This window comes from Procambarus clarkii, chromosome 34 (assembly GCF_040958095.1).
Source record: "Procambarus clarkii isolate CNS0578487 chromosome 34, FALCON_Pclarkii_2.0, whole genome shotgun sequence".
Classification (NCBI taxonomy): Eukaryota; Metazoa; Arthropoda; class Malacostraca; order Decapoda; family Cambaridae; genus Procambarus; species Procambarus clarkii.
Window position 1 is genome coordinate 38,107,813 of NC_091183.1, and position 24,003 is coordinate 38,131,815.

A 24,003-nucleotide genomic window follows, 5' to 3' on the forward strand; every position below is an offset into this window, starting at 1 on the left:
AGAACTCCTCTACCCTTTGAGCTCAGACTGCATCTGTTTAAATGTTCGATATGAGGGAAATACCTCGCGAAACTTTCAACACCATATTTATGAGCATACATGGGGACATTTCTTACCTTACTGGTCTGTGCAGCCTCTGATATTGAGAGATCACGGCGAGGATAAGGGCCACCTTTTCACTGATAGAGATTTCACGGTTCTGTTTTGTATTCCGTCTCGCCCTCAACTCAACACCTCAGTGTCTCAGTGGCTGGAATGACACCAGAGTTGAACAGCTCAGAGTACAGTTACAGTCCCGCTCCTGTGGCAGGTAAGCTCACTACGGGCTCACAATAGACGGTGCTACTTGGAACTTTCCGAGTTGCTGAATCTTAAACAAAAACAGCAGCTCGGAGTCCTCGACTTTGTTGTTTACTCATTAATTGTCGTCTTCTCTGAAGTGTTGTTTGAGGTGTTTATCATTCTCTTTCTTGTGTATATATGTCTTTTATTTTATTTATATTTTACTTTAGGTTTTTAATATTTAACTATTCTAATTCATTTAATGAGTATATCATTCTGATTTATATAATAATAATAGTTCTGTGTCGGGGACAGGCAATCAGTGTACATAAAAAAAGATACAAACAAATATACACATAAAAGTGACGTCATCATTATACACAAAATGATTTACTGCAAAAGGCACATAGCCCATTTAACTGGGGGCAAATTATAGCCCCTCACTAAAAATATCAGCGTGTAGGTTTTTGAATGATTAGTAATCAAAGAAGTTGATGAAGGAATACAGCAACTTGAAGACCAAATTTGGTGATGTAATTTTTTTTCCTCGTAAAATATATGACAGAATTTCCGCCAAATAAGCCCAAGTTCACGTAATCCACTCTTGTTAATTCTGAAATAAAAAACAAACACATTCTCTCTTATAGGTACCGATGAATGTCGTACCTAATAGCCAGTTACACTACTTTACCTAGTAAACAAGGGCTAATTTGCTTAACAGTTAGTTTAGTCATTTATTATGCACCCCCGTATGTATCCCATGGGCAGTGGTGGCAAGAGTTAGAGGCACAAACTATGGTGTTCAGTACCTGTACCTGTACCCAGGCAGAACAACTTTCGTTACTTTGAAATATTTCTTTCAAAGTTGGTTCATTGTTACCAATATTAATATATTAAGAACATGGATTACTGACTTAGGTTTGGTCATATTTCTGTGTCGGTTTTGAGTCAAAACTGACAAACTAAATACTAATCATATATAATGTAACAAAGCTTTATCATTGACTTGGGAACTTCAATCCAAATTGCTATACTTAGGACCTGTAACTTATGTTGTGACTGCACCACAGGCATGGCAGTGAAGCTCTTCAAGGTAATCAGAAAGCACTGCAAGGTCAGTTTCTCAAGCATGGAGCTAGTGCTTGATTCATGAATATTCATAGTTAATTATCAGCAGGGGCAATATTTTATATATATATATAATCACCATTTAAAACTATGTTAAAGTATGATTTTGTATTCTCAAGATGCCAATACAAGAGCAGAGACACGAGCTTTGATAAATTATATGAACAGCGTAATGAAAAAGTATATAATGATAGTACATTTAAGGATTTTAAACGGAAACACATTAAGGTTGTTTTTAAAAGCTGAGTGACTGTGTGAGATCAAGACAATTTGGACAGATTCCATCAAATGACCACGAATCAACTAGGCTTGCTTGCATAGCCATCATATCAACAATGTTTCCCATTTCAAAATCTGATGAAGGTAAACATGAAATATCATGAATGATGGTAGAGTTTATTGTACAAAATTACCTACCCAACTGGTCTTTCCACACATTAATATTATTAAGATATTACCAAGCAAGTAACCTGTCAAATACACAAGTTCAGTAGCAGTCACGTGAGTGACTTGACTTTATTGGCATGTTCACTGGGCACATGGCTACAAATAAATGGTAAATACTGTAGAAGAAAATGCAAAGAAACAAAAATGTTGCACAAAATCCAATTTGTTCACCTTTATTGAGTTACAATGCAAGAAATCTTGCTCTTATAATTTGAAACACTAAACATTATAGACAAAGTTAGGAATAAAATTTACAAACTGTAACTAAACCTAGATACTGTACATGTAATTATTAATCTACCTAAGTATTCGTTTAATTTCTGTTATTAAAGCTAATTTACATCAAATAATGATCTAAAATACCAAATATTTTTCCTACATTGAAATTGGGTTAAAATATATCTTAAAATATTTGCAAAGTATATTTCTTGTAAATTTTCTGTTAATTACAGCATCCACAAAATATCATACCATGTCCTGTCCATAACTTAGGAAAGTTCAAGGAAATACAGTATGTTCATTCTTATACTTGTGACACTATGTTTGCAGTGATAATGAATCAGATGCTTAAAGCCTACTGGTACGGTCGAACATTGAAAATCCAAGGCGATTAGGCCGAGACACTTATCAATTCCTGAAATTTTAAAATTTTATATACAATACTATACTCAACACCTCCCTCCCTCACTCACCTTTCCTGTTGTGCTAGCCTGACATATGGTATAGCTTTTGAAAATATTTACCTAATATTTGTTAAAAGTAAATTTGATAGTATAAGCTTATTTATTGACATACCAAGGATTATTCATGTAAGCTGGGAGTGACAGTTTTATTTAAAGCTTAAACATCTTGCAGTACAGCAGTGAACTGCTAGTGCTTTGTAACTCGCACCACTACAACCATCTCTGCACATGATAAGTCATAACAGCAAAAATCCAGAGATATTTTTTGCATTTTTATTTGATAATACTGTATATATAACATCTGTCATTCCTTCTGAAATTTTTAGTATTTTTTTTCTAATGTTGTTCAACAGTATCGGTGTTCCAGTCAACACACTTAAATTGACAATTGGTATTTGTGATACTGTAATTTGAATGCATGCAAATTGAATATAACTTGGATACAGCTAGATTAAATTTGCAGAGTACATCACCACATGTAAGCTACAGTCCATCTGTATGTTTCTTACAAACAGAAAGTATATTGCTTAAGATGAAATACTTTCTACATTATCCAGCAAACTTTTAGATTTTGGTGGTGTATAGCTTGGGCTTAATGCTCGACCTCGGTGTGCAAACGTGTAGAATGTTGGTCTGTTTCCCACAGTTTCCCAGGACCTGCAAGGTAGAAAGATTATATATAACAATTTGCATAATTCTTTCCTTAATAAAAGTTAGGAAATTTGTTGAATTCCAGATGTTTACCCATATTAGCAAAAATTTACACAACTGTTAACATTTTATGATAGTGGCGTTAATTTTTCAACTACTGTACTGCATTTTAATTTTTGCAGATTTTGCACCAAATGAATAAGAAACACACATTACTTTGCCCCTACCCCACTTGGTACTCACCTGTGCATTACTTAACCACAAATCATATTTTTTGATGGGAATACATGTACAATAAATGCTAATAAAAAAACTTACTTATTCTGAAGCTGAACATTAGCCCGAATCTCCTTGAAATCTCCAGCAATGTGTAGGATGCCATACATTGTTAAGAGAAGGCTCAACAGACCTTGAACACCAATCTGAAACAATACCGAAAAGTGAAACTTAAGTTTGGCAAATGAGAGCACTGTACCCTGTACTATGAACAAACATTAAGATGTGGCCAGTTAAATTTCTTAGTGCACTATCTATTTTAAATGCTGTTTTCATGAAGCACGGCATATATATATATATATATATATATATATATATATATATATATATATATATATATAGCATATTTTTATTAGAAAGATAGCAAGTCAAACTTTCATAGAACATACTCTGATGATCGCAACATAAATTCTTATTCAACTAGAAATCACTGATACTATGCTTATTCAGTTACAGTATAAGCAATAGAATAAAAACAATAAAAATTAAGTTTATGAACTAAAAACCTTCTGTATTTCAACCTGCTACAAAGCCTTTCAACCCAGTTGCCATGTCTTTGCTTAATGCTTTGCAGTGAGTGCCTTTGCACTACAAGTTACTTTAGAAATACATGAGGTAGGCAAACTGAGCCCATTCTCTCTCAATGTAGCATCACTTGAAACCCTGAAAAAAGTGTGAAGTGTGAAAAACCCTGAAATACAGGCTGAGACAAAATGTATTATTTTAACCACTACTGACCACCATGCACAAAACCCTGCATATCGTTTACGTTATTTCTAATATACAGTACTTACGTCTGTTGGTAAAGAAGTATACTCCTGTTCTGTGACTCTCATATATGCTCGATCTATGCACCAAAGGATGGTCATCATGCCGTCGTCAATATCATGAAAGAAAAGAATGCATGCAAATTGAATATAAACATTGCAGTCTCACTGGTAATGCACCTATTTTTGAATACTGCACTGAATGCAAAAATTCTGAAATATTACAAGTATTGTAATATTTATTATATACATAATACATAAAAATGATAACAATAGTGTTACTAAAAGAATCACAAAATCTTAGTCCAAAGAAAGTCAATGGACCTACATTATTTTGGAAGAAATTGTAGTTTAGAAAGTGACAAATTTCTATAAGTTTTGCTCAGTGGTTCCAAAAAAAGTTATTCTGAAAAATAGATAGATTTTTTCAATAGAGCTTCTCCTGTAGCAGCCTGTCCTGCAGCCAGCCATCTGAGGCAATTTCCTGGTCCACGAAGCTCTTAATGACAATAATCTACTACCAAAACTTTTTTCCACACAGTTATATACTGTACATCACTACAGTATTCAATGTTTTCAAATTTTTCTGATTTATTATCATTATTTATATGTACAAAAGGACATGAAAAGGATACGTGTGACTGCCTTGCTCATATGCACTGTGTATCAGCAAAAATCAAAACTTCAACAACACTGCAAACCAGACACGACAAGGCTGATCTCATCGAAACTTATAAATACTGAACAATTTGGAGGATGTTGATCAAGAGAACTTCGTCAGAAGGTCAGATGTAACACAAACAAGGAGCAACGGTCCTTTACTCAACAAGGCTGAATATAGGACTGAAAACAGATGTTTTTTCACCCATAGGGTTAATAACCCATGGAACCGCCTACCCGCCAAAGCCGTAAATGTCACAACTATGTTGACCTTTAAAATCCAGCTGGAAAAAAATAATCAGGACAAATCGGGGGACCTTTGACAAGCCGCCGGCTTCATGTCCTCGTCCAGTCTACTAGTGTTAGTGGCCCTCAGGTAAACTTAGGTACACTAGGGAGCGTTAGTTATGAGCACAAAAGTCCGTCCAGCACACAGATAAATAATTTACGAGTCCAGTCACAATGTTGAGTGCGTCAACAAGCGAGAGCTCCACTCACGTTGCGCGGCCGAGTAACCTGCATGAAACAAGGAGACGATCCCCGCTAGGAATGCCAGTCTCGCCCAGACGACGGCCATGGTGGTGTTTATGTCGAGCAGCCAGCGACCTCTCCTGGCGCACCGCTACTGGCCAGCTACCTCTCCTGGCGCACCGCTACTGGCCAGCTACCTCTCCTGGCGCACCGCTACTGGCCAGCGGCTTGTTCTCGCACTTGCTTCTGTCAATATTGGCTTATTTAATAAGTGCATATGTGACATACTAATTGATTGTGAATATTTTAGTTTACCTTGAAAAGCGTCATAGAAAACACCGACCTCACTTAACCTTCTTAGTATGTTAAGATAAGCATCTTATTGCTTCTTATTTACAATAATTACTTAACCTATCAACGGTATAGGTTAAGTAATAATTGTAATTAAGAAGCACTAAGATGTTTATCTTAACATACTAAGAAGGTTAGGTTAGGTCGGTGTTTTCTATGACGCTTTTCAAGGTAAACTAAAATATTCACAATCAATTAGCATGTCACATATGCACTTATTAAATAAGCCAATATTGACTGAAGCAAGTGCGAGAACCGCACCGCCACTTGCCAGCGACCTCGCCTAGCGCACCGCTACTACTCAGTAGGATGGCAGGTGGCTGTAGGTAATGAATCCCCCAATGGTGAACATTCCAGCTGTAAACTATGTGAACAAGAGCTGGGATATACTCTCCACCACTATATCTGTGATTGCCCTATTATCAGTGACTTAAGACCAAATGGTATGAGGTACTTTGAGCTCTGTAATTACTTCATACTCTCAAGAATATTGGAAGATATTCTTGTGCGGTACCCAGATTTTGCTAGTGGAGGCTAATATATCAGCCTTACATTTATTCTCTCGTGATTCCACGCATGACTGGCCGTCCTGTGAGGTGGGGATGTTGGATGAGCTTGTAGCTGGTTTTTAATCTAAATTTTTTTATCTGAGAGGAATCTTATAGAAGCTGGTAAAAAGTAACTATACTGTAATATACTATTTCCATGATTTAGTGCTCTTATGAAAGCCGTAAAGTTATCATTTAGTTAAAGCTAATTTATGTTTGTATTGAGGCAAGTATTTTCTCCCCTGATTCCATGTATGACTAACCATCCTGTGAGATGGGAATATTATATGAACCTATAGCTAGTTTTTGATCAACGCTGTGTAATCTTTCATATAGAATATGGTAGCAGCAAATTGCTCTATATACCTAGGTTTAATAAAAAAAAACTGAAACAATTCTTTCTAATATCTCTGTGGCTCATTTGAGCACTTAACTCAGTTAAATTTAAGTGTTATATGACGTAACATCAGTCTAGGAGCCTTTTAAGTGTCAATTGCTTCTATAATTTGTAAATCAACGCTCACAAAAAATAATAATAGTGTTCATTTTACCCAGGAAAATTTTTATATTTAATTTGTAATTAAACATATTCTCAAAATTTTAAACAAATTATAAAATTGTATATGATACGTTTATAAAATAAAACCAACAATATTTATTTATAAAAGAAAAAAGAAAATATATTAATATATTTTAAAATTTACTTTAAAATATTACATAAATTAATCTACTTTGAATTTTTATTTTAACATAAACTTAATATTAACTTTTAAACCGTCTAGGTTTTGATAGAACTTTTATTTGCGAATACATTTTTTGGCGCGCATTATTGCGTTCATTACTAACTATTTAACTAGCGTATGTGTTAGATAATGTTCCTATGGTCTGTTGGGCGTTTGTCCAGCGCTGATATTTCCTCTCATCATCCGGAACCTGTAAGCCTATTTCCCATGCACGTGGGTATCCAAGCCTGATGCGATTTAAGTGTACTTCTGTTGTTCTAATGTTCCCTTTCATCAAACTAAGTGGTTCGTCGTTGGTTGAATTCTTGCACCAGCCCGCAGATCCTGATGTTGCAACTGCTGTGTTGTGGTCACTGTACATCTTTGCTATGCTCTATTTCTACTTTCTTAGTCTGTGGTGTATATAAATGTCTACATTTCTCCGCTTAGTTGCAAGTAAAAAGCCTCAGCGTAGAAAATTTGAGGCCAAAATTGAGGGAGACGGCTACAGGGAAGTCCCTGGATGAAGGGACACCGCGAGCGTAGCTCTCATCTTGTAACTACACTTAGGTAATTACATGCCAATTGGAATGACTAATGGTTAGGTGCCCCGAGGTCACGTGACCACACGGTGTGGCGCGGACAGACGGGGAGGCGCCATTACACCTGTGACGTACTCTCCCAGTGGTTGTGCTCGCGGGGATTGAGCTCTGGCTCTTTGGTTAGGACCAGAGGGTTTGGTCGTGGTACAGGATGTAACAAGGTCAGCTCAGCACAAATTGAGGTTAGTACTTTTTGTAACCGTATGGTCGACCATGCCAGTATGTAGTGATGAATCCCCAGTAAGCCACTTTCTGTATTGTTTTTGTATAAAAGTCGAGAAAAGTAAACCTATTTGTAGGCCTGCTATAGCACATATACTAACACTAGTCATTTTGCCCGAAACGCTGTACGTATTAGTGGCTTTAGGCATTGTAGACTAGCTCTTTCAAGAAATCCAGCATTATGTTTGTAACTCATCTTGTATGTATGTACGTACGTTTACCTGAATAAGCATTTGATTTGATATTTGTACTATATAAAGCCTTAGCGTATATTAGGCCCAGGATGGCAACGTTAGGCTTTATTAGCAACACAAAAAAGTTGTTTCCAAATTGAATACTACAAGTCTACTTTCTGGTGCTCCGTACTGTCGAGCCACAGTTACTATAAGTACATGGGGCTCCTAGTCATTTTCTCGTTACTATTTCTACTTTCATTTTAGGAGGATGGGGCGGTGGGAGACCCCAAGGAAGCTGGCGTGTTACTCCAGTCTTCCACCAGAGCACGGTTACCCTGCAGGGACCGCGAGCTGGCGGCCTCCACTAGATGAGGTCACCATACACAGCTCTCACACACACACACACATACATGGGGAATTACCTTGTTAAGTGACAGCAGGCTGCAATGGCATGGAGCCCCCTCCCCCCTCACCTTATCAAGGAAACATTTACTGATGAGATTTTTAGGCCTAGACTTATTTACCTAAGCAGAGAAAATAAGATACTAGTACACAAGAGTGCTTTGACAGTTTGAGAAATGTTCGCCATAAAGACCATCCTTAGATGTCCCCTAGTACAGCCTTCTTATTATGAGGACCTTATTATTCAAAGTGCAACTGACTGTGACACTAAAATTATTGCTTTAATTGAGATCAAAATGATTGGGCTAATTAATCCACCACAACCCATGCAAAAAAAAACATATTTTAGAACATTTCTAAAATTGCTGTTGAAACCAGATTTTATCTGAGTCACAGTTCTTCCAGAAACAAGAATGATATGTTCCTTTACCGTGGAAGATTAACCCCTTCCAAATTATGTTTCCCCCCCCCCCTTCCCCTCCAAGATGTAAATTAAAGAAATAAATTAAATGTAAAATACAACATTTAAGTCAAAATGGTACTCTACTCTACTGGGAGCCAGTCGGCCGAGCGGACAGCACGCTGGACTTGTGATCCTGGGTTCGATCCCAGGCGCCAGCGAGAAACAACGGGCAGAGTTTCTTTCACCCTATGCCCCTGTTACCTAGCAGTAAAATAGGTACCTGGGTGTTAGTCAGCTGTCACGGGCTGTTTCCTGGGGGTGGAGGCCTGGTCTGGGACTGGGCCGCGGGGACACTAAAGCCCCGAAATCATCTCAAGATAACCTCAAGAAGATATTCACAAAGCAATCCCTCTCTTAAACCATGTGCTGTCCAGTACAGTATTACTATATATTAATTTCTATTAAGTAAATCACAAATATATATTCCAGTATTTGTTACAGCTGTGCAAATAGCAAACTTATCCTTTGATGTACAAAGTGACTTTTTGTACGTGAAATTACATGTGCTATAATAAAAAATTTCCTCAAATTTTATTAGGAAGAAATCTGCAACATATAAGAGAATGTTTTTATTTTGTAAATTTGTTGTTAGAAAAATTACAATGACAATACATGAACTATTAGTGATTCCCTTTTTATTTTTAAAGTACCATTCCTAGTGGAACAAATTAAAACTGGTTACCACAATAGAATCGTGTCAGATGATGTCAAGAGTGCAGAGGAATAACTTTTTCAATATTGACATTAAACATCCTTACAAAACTCCAAAATATGACCATTAAACAATGTGACTGCCTCTTGTCTTCAGTTAGAAATAGATATTACAGCCCACTAGCCGATTGAAAGTGGTACCAATTCTCCTTTCGTGACACGTTCAGCTGATCATCAATATGATATACAAAATAAATTAGGCAATATTTGCCAAATAATCTTGAACTTCTGCTGGAGTAAGTCTACGGAAACCCTTTGAGTTGCAGATACCAATCTCAATGTTGTCGCTGCTCATCTGGCCTTCAAAACTCTCCTTGAGGGTCAATATTGCAGTATGAACAGCATCATCCAGCTCAAGATCTTCATTGTATCTGAAGAAAATATATTGGGTAACAGTGTTAAAAAATGTAAAACTACATAGATAACCATATTTAAACCTATCCATACTCATAAAATAAAAAATAATTATTATAAATGAGGAAAAAATATACAGTACCGAGAAAATCTTTGGAGCAGGATAACAGGATCAAACCAGCATATGGGGTTACCCCAGAGGCACACCCTAACCCATAGTAGGGTTAGGGGTTATTATAATTGTATTGTAATTTCATTGTGTAATATACAGTACTATCTACACTTGATAATCCAGTATACTATTTACAATTACCATGTCCTAGCAGGTCAACATCTCATCAGAATTGCATGCATTCAAAGAAGTTGACTATACAACCTGTCCTACAAAGAATGTCACTTTTTACTTGTACAGGTATAACAAACTTTTTGGCCTTACATAAGGCCAAAAATTGTCATGCTGTACTAGAAAATAGAAGCACAACACCAAATAATTCAATTACAACATTAACTTTTACTCAATAGTTCTACAAAAACACGTACTTCTTTCATACTTTGTCACACCTGTTCTTATGATATGATTGCCACTCTACTCCCTATTTTTACTTCATTTCAGTTTTGTCTTACATAAACCAAGCAATATGCAGTTAGCCTTCCTTTAAAACATTCACCATCTCCATTAATAATTTAATATTTCACACAGCCACAAATACCTGACTATGTTCTCTATGCCAAGGCAGGTGCAGTCCTCAGATCTGATGCCAAGTTTACCCTTTGTCGAGAACAATTTTGGAAACTGGAACCTGTCTGTCTATCCAATAACTTAACGAGGATCAATTGTATTAGTGGCAGCAGAGTTATCACTTCTTAATGCCATGTTATATAAAAAAATAAACACTTAATATTAAACTATAATTCTTACCTTTTCTCAAGGAAAGTTTTTCCATTAATGAAGTTTTTGCCCATGGCTGTAGCTTTCCATGGGAAATAAGCACCAGATGGATCACACTGGAAGAGATAGGGTCTGTCTGTATCCCAGCCACAGATGAGCAGACTCACTCCAAAAGGTCTCACTCCACTGCAATAAATATAGGGAATAATTCACAAAATCTAAATAGGCATCATAAATTAAGCCTGACTAAAAACATTTACTAGTTCAACTATATGATTAGCAAGCAGTCAATGCAGCTGGGTCAAAGCCACAAGGTCCCAAGTTCAATTCCCATTGCAAAGCAGAAGTATTTGTACCTTACTATATGCAGTACCGAGTTATCCACACTTCCCGTTTCCTCCCACCATGTTCACCAACATTGTTCTCGGTCTTTCTCCTCTCAAATTAATTTGAATAGATTCACTTCATTAGTCTAACATAATATACAGTACTGATTCAATTTATCCAACTATCTCTGTATGCTCTCCTTGCCATTTCTTGAGTTTTGCTTGCCACTTCTTTCCATGACATTTTAATTCCTTAATCAATCTGATGTCACACATGCATCTTGGATAGTTCATTTGTACTGCTCTATTTTTTTTAATTTTCCACATTCATACCACAGTAGAATCTCTCAACCAAACAAGTACCACTACCACTTCTACATACAGACTTCCGATTACATATTTTTATCATATTTTGTGATAACCACTTTGGGTTCTTTGCGATGGCTTTGAATACCCTGTAAACAATACGTTAATAGTTAAGAACAAAGGGGTAACATAATTAACACACATACTGTATATCATACATAGGTTCAGAGATCCTGAACAAAAAACCAGAACAATAGAAATTGTACCACATATATAGTATTAGGCAATAAATTAATGAGCATATGCAAATAATTTAGTGTATTTTTAGAGTGATATTATTTAGAAGAGCCATTTGCCGAGAAAAATGTATCTCAATACTATGTGAATGAACTAAAAATGATAGCAAAAGAGCAAAATGCAGTTAACTTATTTTATGCATAAGGTAAGTGGATGAGATATTGCAATGCTTCACCCATACTAATACATAGCCTTCCCGGTTTGGTGCCTTCTTTTGATAATTACTTACTTACTTACTCACCCATACTAATCGGATGCAGTAGCACTAACAGGAAATATGGCTTTCCTATGATTTAATACACATACTACTCAATATACAATATGTAAGCTTTAGTAGGCAGAGTTGATATGAAAGGTTACAAACGTACCCAGTCTGTGTGTATTCCTGCATTATAGCTGCCAGACGCTGAACCAGCTGTGTAGTAGGGATCGACTCCAGGTATGTTCGGAAATACTGTTGTGCAACTTTCCGAGCCTGACGAACCAGCAGGCGATAATCTGGACCCATTCCTGCAAATTTCAAGCTGCATGAGCTTAACACAAACATTTATCAGAATTCTAGATGCCTATATTACCTAGTACAGTACTTGTATACTATGCTGCACTGTTAATGTGAGCAAAGATTAATCATGTCTGGAAACTGGGTAATAAATTGAGTTAATTTCCAATGATGCATTTCCTTTATTCATAAAAAGCTATAGGATCTAAATCTGGGAAGGATTGCCTTTAACAGCTTTTTGGCATCACTTTGTATTTTCAAATCAGTGTTTAGTATTATTAACTCCCTATGACAGCAAGTCTCGGAGAGGGAGGCCATAACACAATAGCTTTCAGGCAGCTAATGTCTAAATACAGCAAAATACAGTAGCTTGTTCTATTTCTCTTTAATTCTTACGTGACCTTACATATTTCCCAACTGTGTCTTTTCAGAATGATGTCACGGGTACAGTATTTGCATTCCCATCACTTAGGATGCAAGTTGCAAGAGCACAACAACGCTTGGAACAAATAGCTGGTAAATAAACACAGTATGTTCTCTTATTCCTGAAAATATCTCTCTCGACTCGTATATTTATCACTTTCACATCTCTCTCCTGTAGCTGACAGAGCCAAAATCCTTAATTTAAAGTTTAAAGACAGTAAGTTATTTTACTCTATTCAATAATACAGTATTCAGGAATAAGTATTTGGTTTCCTGTCAAGAATATGGATAATTTTGTTAAATGCCTCAAAAGAAGAGATACACAAGGCTTAAAAGCCTATGAAAAGAAAAGTTTTAATTCATATTTCTTTGATTTTGTATTAAAAATATGTACTTTACATAATCATAAGCAGACTTAATATAACAAAATTCATTCTGTTCACTTAAAAAACTAGAGGGAATTAAGTATAACCTAACCACCTGAAAAGACAATATATTAAGAAATTGAAAGTACAAATCTAATGACAAGTGAAGAATATTATTTGATCTTTCATATGAAACAAAAAGATAAAAACAGCAGCGAAGAAACTCAGACGGAAGAAACGAAGTAGCTACACTAGAGGAAGCATTACATACCACTGTAGACCATGCCTATGTGGTCTGTGATCATCTCAACCTTGATGATAGAGTGCTCCTCAACCAAGATAGATTTGTGCTTCTTTTCTGTAGCCAAAACAACACCATCTTTGGCTTTAATACCTACTGCTGGAGCTCCAGCAGCCACTGCTGCAAGTGCATATTCTATCTGCACCAACTTCCCTGAGGGGCTGTAAAAGAAAACAATTAAGTTATTTAAATACAGTAACAACAAGGCACACAACCAAAATAAAAAATAGATAAACTTTTCTGTAAGTACTGTAAATACAGGACTGTAATGTGTGGCTACTTTTTGTAGATTTCTTTGTTGCCTGCCTGAACAGCCAAACTGTTCTTGTTTGCAACATGTATGGCAATAAATATTACACCCTATAATTAATCAGAAACATAACCGACCTAAAAATCTCAAGCCTCATCGTTTGTATTCACTTAACCAAAATACAACTTTACACTTCAGTCACCAAATGTATTCACTGCATGTTGTGAACACTACTGTAATATGCTTGAAGTTGATCCAGCTCTCAAAAGCACATTTTACTTAAACTGGGAATTAACCAATTCTAGGAATATATTTCAGTAGGCCTACAGTATTTCAGTTTCTTATTCCATCTCTTGTTAAAATCAAATATATTGTTTAGTTAGGCTGGGGTAGTTTTCGATTGGTTGAGTTAAGTTAGGTTAGGCTAAGTTTTAAAATCCATTGGTGAACTGTTTACAGTGCGAAGCGACCTTTATCGTTTTTTAACGCAATACCGTATTAATATCTCCTTTGTTATAACCTTTTATTCATTTGTACACTTCAGTCTTGTCACTGCTAACTTTTCACCTTTCTACAGACTGCAACTTAATCTTTTTTATTCTCTCTTCATATGAAAAGGTTCAAATTCCTGGGAATAAATATGTTATCCTTCTCTGAACTCGCTCAAGTGAATATTCTGTAGTATGGCGACCAAAACTGAACTGCATGGTCTAATTTGCCCATTTCAAAAGCCTACCTACATCTCCTTGAAGCATTTTTTGGGTCTTCTGAATATATTTCATGCCCAATTTTGGTAGTCCCAAAAATTTGCAAAGAATTTTACTTTTCTGAGATAAGAGGTGGAAGTTCCCTGGCCTGCAGGACTCTTAGGGTACAGTGAGGACCCACCACTTCTCCAACCCATTTTAAAACCTACCTTACCCAACTAAGTAATCTAACAGTTTTTGGTTTTAGTATTAAGGATACGAATTGTCTGAATATTTTCTGAAAAGTACAACCTATAGAAGCATAATCAGAGGGTTTTAATTACACAAAATCAATATAATTCCATTGACTCAAAACATGCCAGTCACCTAAGGACCCATTATAGTCACGCGCCTTCTGCTAAGATTTCGCAGATAAAACACTCCTGAGATTAAAAATCGTACATGCCTAAAAGCGCTTCACCCTTCACCCGTGCATATTTATCATTTTGTTAAGTTGCAAGTGGATTATTTACCTGAAAGTAGTCAGGGAAAAACTGTAACGCTCCGTGGCCATGGTTGATGCAGAGTTGTGGGTCGGTTGTGGTCCGGGACGCCGGCGGACCCAGCCACAGCCCGCGTCCGGATGCCTTCACACCTCTAAGATGGTACAGTTTATAACCTAATTTCATATCTTTTACATTTTTGATTTAATAATTCTTTATTGAAAAATATAAACTTGAATTTTATTTAATGCTTTTATGCTATTTTTAAATAAAATTATGCATATTGTAGCAATTTATATTTATTTATTATATCTCATAAGTCAAATAGAACAAAATTTAAAAAATAAAGAAAACGTAAACAAAATATAGGGTTTATATAGCTGTTTTTGAAATAAAATTAATCTAACAGACCCTATATGGGTTTCACATAACGTGATGAACCAGAGTTTCGGTTGTACTGGAGGTAATAATATGTTTGCGCAAATTCAGAGACAATTCTATAACAAATGTTCCAGAGATGTGTAAATATTTCATTCAAAATGATCTGCTATCATAAATCTCTGCCAAATATCCCCAGTTTGCTAACTATAGGTAGTAACTATGTGATTATAACCTATCCACGGCTGCCCACTGGATGGGCGGCGGTGTGCAGGACAAACATATCAATTGTGACACTAGCTCTCCACATATGTCAGTTGCTTAATTTAGAAACTGTACTTGTGGTCGATCTCGAACCCATTGTTGATGTGACGATGTGAATTGAATTTTGTTACTAGCTCATCAAGATTGTAACTTAACTAAATTAATGGTGGGGTTCAGTCCCTGAGCCCATTATGTGCCTTTGAAACCCTTTCCACTACCGCCCACAGGATGGTGTATGGTTAAGCATAATAAATGAACTAAACTAACACAGCCTTTGCACAGAGTTTTAACATTGCAACCCTAGGCATTTCTACTTGGGTCCCTGCAGTACAGTCGGGTTAGTTCTCCACGCACAATCAAGAATTCCGGGTTCGAATCCCGGTCGGAACAGAAATGGTTGAGCTCATTTCCTAGCAATTACTTTAGAAATAATGTAGCATCTACTTAGATGTGGCAGGAATTAGACGTACCACAAGGACATCAAGTAGTTTCCCATCAACCAATTAACGAGCAACGTTGGTCTAAATCGTCAGGTGGACTGGGACATAAGGTCGTCTGACTACAGCATCAGGCTGCTCTTGTCGTACCAGGCATCAACCACCGCTGTAACCATTTATTATATCAAATCTGCGTTTGGTTACCATATTGCGTTTATAGTCCAAATCTGACGTTACAATTCCTTTAATTTATTAATGTTCTTCCTGATTTGTTCCGCGAGTTATGGGTACGTCGCTTAATTCACTCATGTCCTCGATTGTGGGTCGAAAACGATAACATTTGACCACCTTTGTTCCCTATTTGAGCAAACACTAACTGCCTCTCCACAGACACAATGAATTATTATTATTGTGATTTATACTATTGCTTTTAGATCACCCTTAATTATTGGTTCGTTTTCTTTGGTTACTGTCCGTTTTCTGTCATTGCTTACTATAGGGGTAACGTAGTTAGATATCTATTTGTCCTCTTGTCACGAACTTAGAGATTCCTCCAAATTAATATTTATTTAAAGAGATACATAAATGTCTTGGGTAGTTGAACAAAAAATCACGTGAACAGTAGGGTTCCGTCTATTAGCTTTTTGATATGTATATATGGTACCTAGTACATATTCTTAGGTCCAGTTAAGGTACTTGTGGATTTTCTTAGATCCAATTAAAGTACCTGTATACATTCTTAGGTCCAGTTAAGGTCCCTGTACATATTCTTGGGACCAGTTAAGGTCCCTGTACATATTCTTGGGACCAGTTAAGATAATTGTACTCATTCTTAGGTCCAGTTAAGATAATTGTACTCATTCTTAGGACCAGTTAAGATAATTGTACTCATTCTTAGGTTCAGTTAAGAAGCAAAGTAAGAACTTGTAATTTGGCTGTTGAGACACACCTAACACATCACAATCCGTTAAAAATACGATGTATTAGTTCACCTTAAAGCACCGTAATATTGACGTTTTCTATACATCGGCCTCGACAGGTTAGGTGGGTTGCTTGGGTTGGTACGTCGGTGGTAGAGCCATCAGCAAGGAGGCCCTCGGGCTGGTGCTTGAGTGGGGGGGGGGGAGGTCTCCCTCGTTATGTTATAATTACTGCCGAAGGAAACTATGATTAACAACCGAATTGGGAAACCAGCTCATCTTACAGCTTATCAAGAGAGAACTGGATAAGCACCTCCAAAGGATACCTGATCAACCAGGCTGTGACTCATACGTTAGGCTGCGAGCAGCCGCGTCCAACAGCCTGGTTGATCAGTCCGGCAACCAGGAGGCCTGGTCGACGACCGGGCCGCGGGGACGCTAAGCCCCGGAAGCACCTCAAGGTAACCTCAAGGTAGGTAAGGTACATACTGAAGAATCAAACCTGGGGGGACTGTGTAAGTGTTGGGAGGGCATGACAGCCACTCAGCCACCAGTACACCCGCCCGTGGCACTAATAAAGTGGTCCAGTAGAGGGCGGCCAGAAATCAATACAGCCTCTAACGCCCCCCTCCCATCCCCTCCCATCCCCTCCCATGGCACCCCTCACTAAATAGTTACACATCATTTCAGCTCCCATATTTCTCCGTACGTCGGGGTTCGTAAATTTCCCCAGCATCGTAGTAAATCTTCACTCGAACCTGTTCAGGTACTTGGGCCGGGAGGAGACCCGCCGCCAGCCATATTTTGTGATAGCGTGATGAAGGCACAGAAATTAATATATATATATATATATATATATATATATATATATATATATATATAATATAAGGGGGTACCACCTCTAGTGCAATTGTAGGGACCCACAAACTCGAAGAAGGGAACACAGATAGATAGATATGATAGAGCCCAATAGGCTCAGGAATCTGTACACCTGTTGATTGACGGTTGAGAGGCGGGACCCAAGAGCCAAAGCTCAACCCCCGCAAACACAACTAGGTGAGTACAGAGTATTCAGAGAAAAACTTGCCATTTGACTCTGAATACGTATGAGTGTTCACTTCTCCTGCCACCCCCCTTTTTTATGTTGTATACTTTATTATACAAGGTTATACAGTTACATATGTGATTTTTACAAAAAAGGGAACATTAAGAGGAAATAAGGGGAAGTTTCCTAGAGGCTATAGATTTCTTCGAACTCCTCCGACGCCGGGCAGGAACCGAGGATGCAGCGGGCATTCCCCCTCTGGATCGCGACACTGAGGCGCTGGAAAAGAAAACTTGCCGCTTTAGAGTCTCTGCGAGTGTCAATGAGCTTGGAACCAAGATCCTTAAGAAACCTTCTTGCGCTCTCTCCCCAAGGACCTTGGGTCTCACATCCTATTGGAACGAAGTTGTACTGGTGATTTATTTCCCTGTACTTGGTTGACTTCTCCCTTTCTCTCTGTGTTCACTGCGGCACTTGCTTGGCCGACAGAGAGGCCAATGTATGTGGTTGCCAGGGTGGATACACAAGTGTAGTCCCACGCCAACTGTCTGCCACCCTTCTACGTGTGTAGTGTGACTCCATCTGGTCGATCGGCAAAGATAGCAGAGTTACGGTTCAATAGATTGCGGGTCTCTCTCTCTGCTGGACACTGGACAGTGGCAAGGCTCATATTAATGATGTCATTGACTTCGTCATGTCAAAAGTGCCAACCGCCAGATTTATATATATATATATATATATATATATATATATATATATATATATATATATATATATATATATATATATATATATATAATATAAATGCATTGTTCATCACTGCATTCTCATTGATGCATTGTTCATCACTGGTTCTCTCCATGACCTCACACGAGGTCAAACTAACTAGCTGGATGTGACCTCACAAGGGGATGGTGGTCGTTGTGCTGGTAGAGGTGGTGGTCGTGGTGGTGGTGGCAGGGGATGGTAGTAGTTACTTTGGGCGTGAACCCTTTTTTTCTGGACCTTCCGGCCCACTCGTTGTAGCGGCCTTGAGGCGCTGGTGTCTTTGTCTTGCGGCATATTTCATGTTCAGCCTTGCTGCTGTTTTCCTCGTGCTGTGCCTCGTTTAGTGGGAAATTCGAGTACGCAGGCGATGAGTCACAATAACGTGGCTGACGTATGTTGACCAGACCACACACTAGAAGGTAGTAAATAATAAATAAATAAGTAAATGTTTATTCAGGTAAGGTACATACATACAAGAGATTTTTACAACAATTGCTAGGTTTATAGATAGCGCTGATACATACAATGCCTAAAGCCACTATTACGCGAAGCGTTTCGGGCAGATATGCAAATTTAGGTGATAGGGACATATAAGGTGAAGGGACGGAAGGTAATATAAGGTGGTATAAGATGAAGTGATATAAGGTGAAGGGACGACGACGTTTCGGTCCGTCCTGGACCATTCTCAAGTCTCGACTTGAGAATGCTCCAGGACGGATCGAAACGTCGTCGTCCCTTCACCTTCTAGTGTGTGGTCTGGTCAACAAATTCGAGTACACCTGGGATATGTGTGTGTGCAGCATTTGACCATTGCCCAGAATGCCACCCACAACAGTCGACTAACACTCCTAATCACTGCTGGGTAAACAGAGGCAATGGATATAAGGAGACTTGCCCATACGTCTCTCCCTGCCTGGGATGGTGGTAGGGATGGTGGTCGTTGTGCTGGTAGGGGGGGGGGGTGGTAGTGTTGGCATGGGGGTGGAGGCGGTTGGGTCCACCTTAGGAATTCCAATATTGTATAAAGTGGCCTGGCCAGCCCGGTGGTCAAAAAGTATCGGAATTTTTCGTTTTTCCGGCTGTTCGGATGGAACCAACCAACAGGCGTTCAACAGAGTTTTAAAAATTTCCGGCTATATAGATAAGAAAATACATTCGCTCTTTTAAGATGTTCCGCTTTAGTTTCGTACTAATTAATTCCCCAAAAAAATGCAGATCAGTCGAAGCTTCAATTCCTTAAGTATTCAGTCACTGTATATAAGAAAACCGAACGAAAACGTTTAAGCAATTCATTACTTCAAGAAGTCTAATATAACCAAATAGCGGTTAGACTGTTTTAATCATCCAACCATTGCGATATGAGAAAAGATTACTTCATTCAAGGATATCGCTGCCTCCAAATGAACACATGATATCCGACTCAAGATCCGTTATGACTTTATTGATATATGTTAAAAATAACTTGTATTTTTGCAACCAGACCTTAGATGCCTAAGAGTTTTCCGGATAAAAATATTGTCTTTGAAAAGGTATTCATGTCCGGATAAGAATGAAGGAATTGTCTGATATTTTATACTGAAAAGGTTTATGAAGGGAGAGTAGGCTAATTACAGCAGTTGGGTAATTAGAGCAAGATTGATTAATTAATTAGACCACAGTGTAACTAGTTTCACAAAAATAATATAATGATTATAATACCCAATAACAAAAATAGTACTTTAATAATAATAATTAATAATAATATTTACCAACTATCCTCTATAACATAATTATAAGCAATTATCATAGACAAATGAGACCACATTACGACACATTTATACACCAATATTAAGGGTCAGTTTTGCTCCGCTAATTACCACATAAACAGCAAGTTTGGAACACGGAAGTTGTTCGTTGTTAAGGGGAATAAAAATGGTTAATTACCGCATCGGGAATTATGCCAATTTCAGCAGACTTTAGCTAATTTAATTAGCAGAGAATTTGCATATATGTCCAGTTATTTTTTGAAGGGAAGTTCACAGACGTGTTCATTTCAGGGCATGGAAGGTTGATCTGTTGTTCAGCGAGAGCAAGGATGATTGGCCTATTGTTCAACTAAGAGCAAGGATGATTAGTCTATTCTTCAACTAATAATATCTTCCCTTATTTCTATATACAATTATTAGCTTTATCTTCCTTAAGATTATTATTAGCATAATTTACACAAAGAAATCACAATCCCGTAATATATCAGTAAGAAAATCAATTGGAGCCATGTAAGAGATTCGAACCCTTGACCCGGGTACTCCCAAGCCGCGCGCCTCACCTCTGGACCACGACACAGGATAAGTTACCTAACCTGGAGCAATGGAGTGACTTGATCCAGCATTGTAGTGACTGGGAGTCACCAGAATGCTGGTTCAAGTCCCTGCATTACTCTAAATGATTTATATATTATTATTAGTATTATTATTCCGAGGTAATGTAAAGTATTCTAGGCTTAGATGCTATTAAGCTTGTTATTTAAGCTGAAGAAGATTAATTATAGTGAAAATGCATTAGCTTGGACCATTAGCTCTGAGAGCAGACTCACCCAACAATAAAAAATGAGGATGAAATATTGCAATTCCATTAACACACAATACAGTCCATATTATCTTAATTATCTTTGGATATCAATGTATACAAAATTTGAAAATTATATTGTTAATAATAGTTTTAAACTGAGGAATGAAATTTGGAATTCACTTAATAATAATAACATAATAACATAGTCACATTAACTATGTACAAGAATGTAACAACTCTTGTATATATCTCAAAAAAAAATAACTGGAGGCAACAACCGTTGGAACAACCATGGCAACAAAGATTACAACAATCATTGCAAACAATCATTGCAGCAACCACGACAGCAAGAGTGTAATGACCATAATTGCTTCCATGTTTCCATATTCTCCTCCATATGGACCAGAAGCCAGGAATTCCTTTTACCTTAGACAACCTGAGAGCCAGTTAGCAATTCTCTGCACAACCTAAACCATTTCCCCCGAGCGTCGCGCTGCGAGAAGAGGGGAAGATGAGAGGGGAGAGTGAGAGAAGGGAGAGTGAGAGAGAGAGAGTGAGAGAGAGAGAAGGGAGAGAGAGAGAGTATGGTCGGGCAGGAATGTTAATTAATCTCTTACGCAGCACTTACGAAGCCTTCTCATGCATTGGTGGTGAATTTGGACATTGTTATTACTCCTGTGTTTCACTTAGTGGTAGTTAAAGGCAATTAGTGGCCCTAGCTATCGTTAGTGGCGGTAAACTGTGGTTTAAGCTGGTTAACTGTGGTTAATGGTCCTTTTCGTGGTTGTTAACAGCGGTTAATGACGGCTGGCAGTTAATGCTGCAGCCTGTTCTCTCGAGCGTTCACAACGACACTAAACTGATGTACTAAATTGCCCGAACCTAACCTAACCGAGGACCCATCAATAGAAAACGGAACATCACGTCAATTTTAATCAATTAATCGTCAATTCCCTTTAGAGAACATTTTCTTTAATATAGTATGGAGGAGCTAGGAGCCGCTAATGTGAATATTGTTTTGTGAATAGTACGGTAGAGTTCTTCTTATATTGACTGTCTTCCTTTTTCTGTGTCTTATCTCTCTCTCTCTCTCTCTCTCTCTCTCTCTCTCTCTCTCTCTCTCTCTCTCTCTCTCTCTCTCTCTCTCTCTCTCTCTCTCTCTCTCTCTCTCTCTCTCGTCATATGGGAAGTCTGCCGTCAACTTCAGCGCCCATTGGCTGCTGCAGCAGAATTCCCACCACGAGGTATGTACTGCTGTGACTGGTAGATGGACTGGTAGATGGTAGATGTTGTCATCCGGGTGTCTACATGTACCGGGGCCTACAGGCACCGGCAGTGTGTGTGTATGTGTAGGTACCAACAATATGTGGGCTTAATATACATATAGAGAGCCCTCTCTCTCCAGCCTTACGGACCATGCTTGACTACACCTATCTGGGGAGACGCCTCCACGGAAACTGTGTTAACCAGAGATAAACAACATATATCATCTTTACAAACAGTTTCATCTTCTCTGAGATCCTTGGACCAGCATCCCTTCCACGTGGCTGCCTTAACTAGCGCTCTCGTACTTTAAACTTTATGTTCATTTCCACCAGCTTGCTTCCGCGAAGGAGATTTGGTCTCATCTTTCCGCCTTGCTAGGCTCTTCTAGGTGAGAGAATGACCTACCCCGCACCGCACAAAGAGCCATACTGGGCTCTTAGTGCTCCTTGAAGACTTTTATTGCAAAACTTGTGTTTGCTGTGTCGTTATGTCTTGATCTTTCTTGCAGGCTTCACTGAGGCTTCCTTCTAGGGCTCTGAACTCCTTTACTAGATATTTAACTCTCTTCTAATATTCGTAACTATCTTCTAATGTTCATAACTATCTTCTAATGTTCATAACTATCTTCTAATGTTCATAACTATCTTCTAATGTACGTAACTCTCTTCTAATGTTCATAAAGCTCTTCTAATGTACGTAAATGTCTTCTAATGTACGTAACTGTCATCTTATCTAATGTAAGTAACTGTCTTTTAATTTCCTCACCTTGCATTTAGCATCCTCAGCTGAATTCCATATTCTACAACTGTCCTTAAGAATCATCATCTGGAGTTAGGATCCTAAGATACTGAAGTCTATGATCCTTAACTATTCTTCAAGAACCTCAGCCGCCTTCCAGGATCATTAATTGAATTACCGAAAGCTCAACTGTTCTTCAACATACATTACTACGTTCCAGGATTACCAACGTTGTTGTTGTTGTTATAGATTCAGCTACTCGGAACAAGTTGCAAGTAGCACGGGCTATGGTGAGCCCGTAGCTTACCTGGCATAGGAGCGGGGCAAGTAGCACGGGCTATGGTGAGCCCGTAGTGGACTTACCTGGCATAGGAGCGGGGCTGAATGTCCTGTGATTACCAGCGGTCGTCCACTCTCTTTATATTGTTTCCAGGACCACTTTTCAAGGTGAAAAGTGGTCTTTCAAGGGTCTTTCATAACCTCACAAGTAATCTGGCAGTCAAGGTAATCCTTAGATATGAAACTGACCTCAAAATATATCATTTGTAGAGTCGTATGTTCAAAAAGGTTGATAAGGGAGGGTAGAAAAATGGCAGCATTTGTTTCGCTTTGTTTAGGTTATAGGATCTCATTCCCGCCTTTTTTCGAATCTCTTTTGTTTTCCCTGAGCACCTAAGCTCGCTTTGTTGTGCTAGAGAACCTCGTCTCCGGCTCTTCTTAGTCTCTGTAACGAGGCCATAAAGTGGCGTGAAATGAGTCATGGTAATTAGATCTTTGATGATACCACCGCAAGTCTGGAGCCTGATTCACGAAGCAGTTACGTAAGTACTTACGAACGTGTACATCTTTCCTCAATCTTTGACGGCTCTGGTTATATTT

The 24,003-nt window shown here is 38.1% G+C and overlaps 3 protein-coding genes across 3 annotated transcripts in view; all 3 read right to left on the reverse strand.

Annotated features, from left to right (window-relative positions):
* LOC123762060 (dual specificity calcium/calmodulin-dependent 3',5'-cyclic nucleotide phosphodiesterase 1A) overlaps positions 1 to 135 on the reverse strand; it is a 546,501-nt gene extending 546,366 nt beyond the window's left edge. Inside the window, exon 1 of the mRNA XM_069335850.1 lies at positions 117 to 135. The gene's annotated coding sequence lies outside the window, so the exon portion shown is untranslated. The remainder of the gene's footprint in view (positions 1 to 116) is intronic.
* Positions 136 to 1,792: 1,657 nt separating this feature from the next.
* EMC5 (ER membrane protein complex subunit 5) lies at positions 1,793 to 5,546 on the reverse strand. Its single transcript, XM_045748311.2, has 4 exons — positions 5,393 to 5,546; positions 4,262 to 4,314; positions 3,510 to 3,613; positions 1,793 to 3,197 (listed from the first exon to the last, which is right to left on the reverse strand). Exons 1-4 carry the CDS (start codon positions 5,469 to 5,471, stop codon positions 3,068 to 3,070), a joined length of 366 nt encoding a protein of 121 aa, XP_045604267.1. The 5' UTR covers positions 5,472 to 5,546; the 3' UTR covers positions 1,793 to 3,067.
* A 3,861-nt stretch (positions 5,547 to 9,407) lies between these two features.
* On the reverse strand, positions 9,408 to 14,924 carry Prosalpha2 (proteasome alpha2 subunit). The gene is made up of 5 exons (XM_045748312.2): positions 14,792 to 14,924; positions 13,293 to 13,483; positions 12,103 to 12,244; positions 10,836 to 10,991; positions 9,408 to 9,933 (listed from the first exon to the last, which is right to left on the reverse strand). The coding sequence occupies exons 1-5, from the start codon at positions 14,830 to 14,832 to the stop codon at positions 9,759 to 9,761; spliced, it is 705 nt and encodes a 234-aa protein (XP_045604268.1). The 5' UTR covers positions 14,833 to 14,924; the 3' UTR covers positions 9,408 to 9,758.
* Positions 14,925 to 24,003: the final 9,079 nt, after the last annotated feature.